This window comes from Pygoscelis adeliae, unplaced genomic scaffold, assembly GCF_000699105.1.
Source record: "Pygoscelis adeliae isolate BGI_AS28 unplaced genomic scaffold, ASM69910v1 Scaffold60, whole genome shotgun sequence".
NCBI classification, from domain to species: domain Eukaryota; kingdom Metazoa; phylum Chordata; class Aves; order Sphenisciformes; family Spheniscidae; genus Pygoscelis; species Pygoscelis adeliae.
The window spans coordinates 3,011,043-3,019,794 of record NW_008823954.1 but is presented as its reverse complement, the minus strand read 5'-3'; the positions used below and the strand labels follow the sequence as shown (position 1 = coordinate 3,019,794).

General features: G+C 42.6%; 1 protein-coding gene and 1 long non-coding RNA gene across 2 annotated transcripts in view; both read right to left on the bottom strand.

Moving 5' to 3' along the window:
- HEBP1 (heme binding protein 1) overlaps positions 1-86 on the bottom strand; it is a 5,535-nt gene extending 5,449 nt beyond the window's left edge. The window contains exon 1 of the mRNA XM_009322899.1: positions 12-86. Coding sequence (XP_009321174.1) covers positions 12-86 — 75 coding nt within the window. The remainder of the gene's footprint in view (positions 1-11) is intronic.
- A 951-nt stretch (positions 87-1,037) lies between these two features.
- Positions 1,038-8,377, bottom strand: LOC103915401. Its single transcript, XR_663520.1, has 4 exons — positions 8,185-8,377; positions 5,957-6,094; positions 5,404-5,551; positions 1,038-3,636 (listed from the first exon to the last, which is right to left on the bottom strand). It is a non-coding gene; the product is annotated as an uncharacterized LOC103915401 (long non-coding RNA).
- Positions 8,378-8,752: the final 375 nt, after the last annotated feature.

Here is an 8,752-nt window from a genome sequence, read left to right as displayed (position 1 = left end):
GGAAAGCCGGCGGCCTCGGGGGTGAAGTAGTGGAGGACGGCGAGAAGTGTGAAGAGTAATAAAATGCGGGAGCAGGTGGTATTCATTTGGGGGAGAGAGGAAATCTGAAGGAAATAAAATACAAGGAAGGGGAAGTACTGAGAAAAGCGTGTAATATATAGCGTGGATGGGCACAGCTCTCCTGAAACTGCAAAATAATAACTTTTTTAAATTATTTTTTATTAATAAAGGGAACTAAGGGGGATCACAGTTGTCTTTTAAGACTGAATTTAAGGCAGTGCTCTGTGTCTCTGTGGGCGTTGTAAACTTTAGGTAAGGAGTAGACCTTAAAACCCGCTGATGATATTTGCTCTCCCTCTGCTGACCTCTGCATGTCTTCACAGCCCAACTGATCAACTCCATTTAAAACTCCAGCTAGGTCCCTTCCCAGAAATGTAAGTAAATGAACACGAACAGGGGGCTTAGACAGTTTATATAGCTGGGTATATTTATGTGCATGGAGGACTTAGATCCTTCATGATCACAAGTGGGTTTTAGTTGTATAAGCCATGTCAAAGGACAAGTGCCAGGTAGAGAAAGTGCCTTGCCCAGGATCGTTTAAGAAGAGGGTAGTGGAGGCAGGAGTCGAATACCGGTCACTGGGGCAGCTACGGATCAGACCAGCCTCCCCAGGCAGATGAGGCAGAGGCACCTCGAGATGTCTGCTCAGATGAACTTCTGCCTCTTCAAATAGAAGGTGAGTGGTGTGGAAGCAGGCTGATGCATAACTTTACTATACTCTTAAAAAGCAGATGAGAAAATAGTAAAAGAAATGTGCCATTAAAGCATTTCCATCTAGAGAGAGAGGGTGGTGCAAAGCCAAGTTAAAGCAGCTGGGCATGGTCCTTTGATCAAACGTTCAGGTCGGGGAGCGGGGCTGGAGCCTGATGTGCACTTTCACAGAGTTAATGACAGGGGCTGCTATCAGTGGTGACAAGGCCACAGATCTAGTCATTTATTAACCTTTTATATAATTTGGTTTATTCACCATTATGCAAGAAATTGTAAAATTGTAATATACATTGCATGCTGCAGCTTATTTGTTCTCTTTTAAAACAGTGAATTTCTCCATTGAGCTGAGGAATTTTGCCAAAGATACCAACTTGCACATATCAGTATAGAAATACATGGACTGGGTCAGAGCAGAGGTCCATCTTGCCCGATCCTCTGTCCCTGGCAGAAGCTGGTGGTGGACTTCTAGGTAAAAAGTAAAAGCATTCAGTGATCTGGTCTGGCCTCCCACCTCCAGCCATCTGTGACTGAGGGGCTTCCCTGGGCCAGGAGTCTTACCTTTCTGTTTCATGTTGGATTTTATACAACTTCAGGTTGCCTGATAAAATGCTCATGTCTAAAATATGAACATGAAAGCTGTTTTTTATGTTGTATTCTTCCTCTAGATAGGCCAAAGTGACCAGCAGTCCAGTCCCTACAGCCCCAAGCAAAGAGTGTAAAGCATCCCCTGGAGGGACCAGCAGTCTGTGCAAGTGTACAGCTGATGCTACAGCACAGCCTAGTAGCTCTGAATGCCAAATAACAAGGAGGAGGTTGATGAGGCCTTTCTCTCTTGTTATTCCTTGTAATTTAGGTAAATATATTCTGGGATCAAAATACTTTACACTTCCTGAGAAATTATGATGACAACTTCACCAACGGCACAACTGTATCTTTTTATGAGCCTTTTCACAGGCTTGATTCTTCCTTTGTCTAGTTATGCAGTGTTTCAAATTCCCAAGCAAAAGCCAAAGAAAGATCTTCCAAGTTAGAGTTTTGTTATTTTCTGAAAACCTGAACTCAGAATTTGCACCCGGGAAATATTTATCAGATTGTCTCATACACTCCTCATACCTCCCCCACTGAACTCCCAGGTCACAGCCAAAATGCTGACTGTGTTGCTTCTTCTGGTTCATTTTGAAAGATTTCATATGAAACTAGTTTTTCCCGTTTCCCTCTGGAGGTTACTGTAGTGTCGCTGAACTTCTTTCCATAAACTCAGGCCTTGGAATCCTTAAATAGCTAGTCTGCATCCTCACTGTTTATGGTTGGAGAGTGTTTGCAAAACAACTGTCATGCCAGCCTCCCCCACAACCATTTAGACATAATCCATTCTTTATTTTTGTTCTCATAAATTGCTTCATCCAGACCTTTAAAAAAATAGTTTATTTTCCTCTCTGACTCTCCTGCCTATGTTTCAACAGATTTCAGGTATACAGTTGGCTGCAGTGCTGGATGGGAATCTCTATATTGGATTTACCTTTAGAGACCTGAAGGGCAAGCCCACTATATCCTCTGTTCAGTGCATAATTTGATTTCTGCACTGTTTTTTATCACCACTTCTATCATCAGGAAGCCACAGGCAAGGACAAGCCGAAGGCGGGGTATTCTGGGTACTCCCTGAGGCACCAAAGTCCTTGACTTGCGTAGTTATTATTTTTCTACAGATCTTAATTGTGCTAAAGGATGTTGGAAAATGTCTGGAGGTCAGTGCTTGCATGTGGAGAAGATACTCTGCGAATTAGACACCAATTGAATTATTATCTGTGATTTTGGGGACTGAACTGTCTCTTAAACTATTTTGGAAAATCCTTCTAGACACCTATCTATGCCATTAGCTATCTGAATAGTTTTGAAAAAACATCCCCTGGTTTCCAAGGGTCTTGGCAGAAGTCAATGCGACGTCTTTCAGAGTGCTGGAAATTCTGAACATATCTGCTGAATAACAAGGTTTTGAGTGCCCAGTTCCAGATAGCTAAAAAAAAGCTCTTTGCAGAAGATAGATGTTCAAATTTGGTCCCTAGAATCTGACACATCTTCAGTCTTGGAACAGACCAAGGTTATCCAACCCTACCTACCCTCTGAACATGTGAACGGGGCATTCTTTGCACTGATGGAGAATAGGTTAAGGCTGTATTTTAAAACATAGCTTCCTCTACCCCTCCCTGCCCAGCTGGAATTGCCAAACAGTAATCAATCTTTCTGCATTCATCAGGCGTTCAGTACTTTTGAAGATCAGATTCCCCAGCTGTGTCAGATGGAGTGCTGTAAAAATAGGACAGAGAGAGAAATTCACCTGATCTTTATAGAAAGAACTTCCTCTGGTAAGCAGAAAGAATGATTGTATAGCCTGAAGGTATTCACACTCAAGTAGACTGAGCTTGTCAACTCATTCTGCTTGGGACACCAAACAGCCATCACTGAAGGGTCAGATTTCACCTACTGACCTAGGTTTGAAAGGCAGCAACAAAATGCAGAAGTTCTGGTCTCCTTAATAAAGCTGACTTGCATGTGCTTTGCTTTATTTTCTCTAGCAGAGTCCCATGGAGAAAGGCTTAAGCAGATGAAAAAAAGAAAGATTTCCCTTTCTTTCTGGTAGAGAATTAACTCCTTTGAGGTCTCCTGCGAGCATACAACCTTCTCCTATGCATCGGAAGTCTCCGCAGCTGAGTATTTCCACGCCTCTGGCTCTGCAGAGCATTCAATCGGATGGGAAGGACAGTTTTGCTGATGACGTTGAGGCGTTCATTCAGTTCTTCTAGCCTTTTCCTTATCGAATGGACTTCCCTCACAAGATTGTCCACAGCTGCGGAGACAGGGCGGAGGCTGCAGAGAGAGTAATACAGGAGAATAACTCAGTGTGAGGAGTGTTCCTGAGCATGCAAAATAATTTACCATGGCCTTGTGTTTGTTGGTGGGGAAGTTGCAAGGAACCATTAAAAGATGCTTCCAAAGCCACCCTGACCCTCAGGTGGTGGGAACTCATCTGAGATGCCCCTGTCTGAATCCAGCAAACCACAAGCTTCAGGACCAGCATGGGCTCTTTCCATCGCTACCAAAGCACAGCTGGCTCAGTGCAGAATGACAGCTGGTTTATGAGCTCCCAGAAGCACTTCACAGCACTTCTGCTGTGGGGGAGATGAAAACCATCCTACATGGCTGGAACCAGCAGGGGTAGAGAAGAAGAGAGCAGCAATGCATGGGATCACCTATGAAGACTTCCCAATGAAGGGCAGGCTACTGCATGCCATGGTGCAGCTGTGATTGCACAGCTCCATGGTCGCTCCAGGCTGTGCCTCTGCCTGAGCTGAAGGAGGGGGAGAGCCAGGTTTTACATCAGGATTTGGAAAGGTGAGGGCTGCACTGATGCACCAGTGTGCTTGCGGGTAACCATGTCCCTTCCTGTGGAGGTCTTCCTCTCAGTCTCCCTTTGGGTGTTATGAAGCTCTGATGATCATTCTAATCTTACCTGATATTAGTTAGTATTAATTAGCCGCACTGTTAACCAGCAGCAGACATGGAGGCTGGGCCAGTGATTCCAATGGATTACTGTCAGTCCTCAATATTTCTAATGGACTTGCCTGTGTCCTTACCAGGAAACTCTTAATTCAAAGCCCTATGCAGGAAACATGGCTGAATAGTCTCATTACATCTCCCTGGACGAAAGATAGAGCTTTCCAAATACATGACTTAATATTGGCCCTGATAATCTTAGGCACCAATTCATTTCAGCATTGGCAGTGTGAAAGTTGTGATGAATTCTGTGCTAATAACAGCAGCCATCATGCAGTCAGGGAGAAACCCACTTGATGCTAAAGGCCAGCATACAATCTATCAACTATATCCTCTTGAAACCCTAATTTGTACAGATATTATGTGACCTTCTGACTAGTGCCATTTTATTCTTCTAGCCTTTCCTCTTCAACTGGTTCAATGCTTAGCAGTTGTGGACAGATATTCTTTTCTTTTTCCTAAAGAGAAAGCTGAGGTATGGAAGAGGACCACTTCCTTTAGGAACCACTCTGATTTACGTGATATTTAGGTTTCTAGTATTCCCTACCTCTCTCTCTCTTTCATTGCCTTTTCCACTCTGTTTCTGGAAATTTCAGATTAAATTAGATTCTGTGAGTGTGCTCAATCGTTAATATTTCCTGCAATGCAAAGGGGGAAATATGAAGACATGGACTAGTGAATAGCTTTCTCCGATCTGGGTGTTACAGAGATTGAAATCAAAAACATCACAGGCCAAATCAGCTTCTTCTTCTTGCCCTGTGGCCAAGTCTATGTGTGGATTTGTAGCACAATTCATTTTTTCATCCTGTTCTCACAGGAGTGAGGTGCTGACAACAGCCTAAATTTTCTTTAGGATAATTCTTATAATACAGTCATGGCAACTGAGCATGTTTCACAATAAACAGTAAGCAGAATATTCAGTTTACTAATCAGAGCTGCTAGCACAACAGATACCAAGACAGTATGATTCATGTCCCCACAACTGAGCAATCTGAAAGTTCGTCTTAAAGAAGATGAATGCCACTCAAGGAAGGACACCCAGGAGAGGACTGAATCCCACCTCCGGATGAAGGGAATTACCTGGAGAACTCGGGCAGTAAAGCATTTGGGTTGTTCAGAAGGGTGGGTTTCATTTTTTTTTTGTGTTTCATTTGCCAGAAGATGCCATTTCCCCATTTCTCAAGTGTTTGAGTAATGCTGTTAATGCCTTCTATGTTGACCTTGTCAGCTAGGTTAGCAGGACATCCGTGGAAGAGAGGAAAATAAACATGACAGAACAAGAAAACATGAGCCAGTGGTCTGAATTTGATTCCACTCCCCATCACTTGGAGTGAGTTACAATGAAATGCCAAATATTAAACATACGGAGGATCTAAATTAAAAAGCAGATAACTCTCCCTCACAGTGTAATTCTCTGCCTCTGGTTGCCCGAGTTTTCTTCTGCCACTGGATACTCCAGCTGATTATTCCTAAAACCATTTTTCTTTCCAAAAATCTCAGCAGCTTCCCAGGAATCAAGAAGAAGCACTCATGAATGAGCACTGTGTGTCTCACCCCAAGGACGCAATAGGCAAATCTTCATCCCTGAGTTAGCGAATGCTTCCCAGGCTGACCCACCACCACCACCTCTTACCGCCTTCTCTGTAGTTCCATTTCTGATGCTGGTCCAGAAATTCGTCCCGGGCTTTACTGCAGGGCAAGAGGACGAAGAAGAGGAAAAGAGGAAGAGTCACCATGGTGGCTGTTCGTAGGACCTTGACTTTCCCCTGCTCTGTGGAGACAAAAAATCTTGTTTATTTCTCTTTTTCCTCTCCTACTCCACTTCCCACCTGTCACCCCAACACAAAGTTTCTCTCTGATGATGTATTTCTTTAAAATATTGTTCAAGTTTCTCAGCCTAGCTTTTACAGAAGCACAGGGACTTTTCTTTTTCACAAGTACAAGCCTCCTTACTTTTTTTCAAGCCATTGAGTGGTACAGAGATGCTTCATCAACTGGCAGCAGCTAGGAAAGCAGCTTTGCTTCATACGTCGCCATGTTGGGATAGAACCTTATAGCTGTACATGGTCTATGAATGTCAGGAGGAGGTACCACGAAGTACGGAAATAGCTGCATCCCCACTTTACAGTTAGGGAAAGCAAGGTACAAACTAGTGAAGCAATTTATCAAGGATTTAATAGAGGCCAGAATAGGAAGTTGTTCTTTTTGATCTGATCCACTAACCAGTGGCAATAACTGAGATGCTGCCCAGCGATGGAGCCTCAAAGGCAACCCCACCCCCCATGAACTGTCTCCACCTTGCCCTGGTGTCAGGGGGTCGGTTCCTCCTGAGCAAATCTGCAGGGTAGATAAGACAGGTATATGAACTGATGTGAGCATTTACCTAAGCTCCTTGTCTTCTTTTGAGTTTACCATCATTCCCAAGCCAATGGAAGTAAGCCCTAACCTACAGCCCCTCCTGGACAAGTACCATTTCTAAATATAACTTGATAGGTCAGTCTCTCCACAGCTTACTCACGCTAATTTGTTATTCTGTCTTAATTAAGTAGTCCCTCAGTGTTGAATCTGATATTTTTATTTTTTTTTAAATGTCATGAACAGCTGTTCTGGTAGAAACTGGCTGGAAATATCAATTATGCACATATTGCACATAGCAAACAGAAAAAATGCATTGCCAAGTTCATGGGGTTTAGCGATGATTTCAGTCATCTGTAGTCACAGTGATGGAGGGGCTCATGTGAGAAGTAGGCACATTCAGAAAATCCAAATTACTCCCCTGTTCAGGTACATGCATCAAAAGTCTAAGACTTCACTGCAAAGTATGAGGACATTAAATTGCTTTTTGAATATCATAACTCTCATCTCCTAGCCATCTGGGAAGAATTCAGCCACCTCAAAACCTACTAGAAGCTGTAGCAGATAAAGCAGTACATAAATAATCCTTTTACTTTGCGCCTTTCTTACATTCAATCACTAGTGTTTTTTAATTACAACTGCATTTATTTTTCCATATATTTAAAATAGCAGTATGAATATAGCCATATTGATGGAAAATGTCATGCTACTTTAAAAATATTACTTTCCACCTGTCAGGATGTATTTTGTACTCAGTATTCTTCTTCTAATTGCAGTATTCATTTAAAGGAAAAAAATAAATTACCTTCTTCTTATCTCATACATACATACACCTCTTCTTCCCCCCAACTCAGAGCTGCCAAAATGAAGATCTCTAAGAAGGTTTGATGATATCACTGAGGCACATAATGAAAAGGTCTTCATGGACCTTCTTGAAACTATTTGCATTGACACCACAGCTCCTCTGCTTCTCTGCATTTCCAGATAAATACTCCAGCCTTTAGACCTTTTTTTTTTTTCTCTTTCTTTTGATGACTATGCACTGCACAGGCCTTTTTAATCTTCCCTGACGGGAAAGGACTTACCAGACGCCAACGTCTCTAATTGCAAATGATTTGAAAATGCTGCCAACATCAAGGATGCAGTGTGGCCTCCCAGCTCACTTTAAAACATCCTGAAGAGACTGTCCATTCCTTACCCTTTCCACCTCCCATCTGTTTCAATACCCCAGGGCTGGGATACTTTGATCTTTCTGTATTTGTTAAAAGAAGGGTGGTGATAAGTTCCACCTACAACTGATACTGAAAATCCACCCTACTTGATCTCAAACTTTTTAAAACATCAGGTGTCCAAATGAATCACAAGACCCACATGCTCTATTTGCAGGTCCCCTCACGGATCAGTTTCTTTGTAGCTTTGCTCCCTGCATTCCTGAGGGCGTGTTGTAATTTATTATCATAGTAAACATCAGGTTATAATCATATTTGAAATATCTCAGACACTTACACAGAAATTGAGCAATCTTCCCTCTCTTAGGTGGAATTGTAGAAGACAAATAGGTATTCACTAATAAGGTTTCTAGCAGAAAAAGTCCGCAGGGTCATCTGTAATAGGAACCAGATCCCAAGCCCATTGCAAATACATCTTCGGATCTGTTGCAGTGTCACACTGGAAAATACTGTCAGGGTAGAACACGGATTGACAAGCAGGGAAAACTCTCTTACATCCTTGGATGAAAGGGCTTTTCTAAGTCCAGAGAATAACAATAATAACATAGTAGCTTTGTTATTGTTACTATTAATTACAATAATACGGCATGCTCTTTGTCAGAAAATTACATCATATTCTGCCCTTGGAGCAGGGTAGGCTCAGTGATTCACCGGACAGTCCCTTCATCTGCAAGTAATGAAGACAGACATATTCATCTCATTATTACACGATATTTTTTTTCTTCTTTTAACCTCCCAATTCCTCTCACTGACATGATAAAAGAGCTGTGCTAGCTCAATACCCTGAGCACAGCCCTGCTGGGATCAGCAATTGTGCCATCCAAGCCTGAATCCCTGCCCCAAAG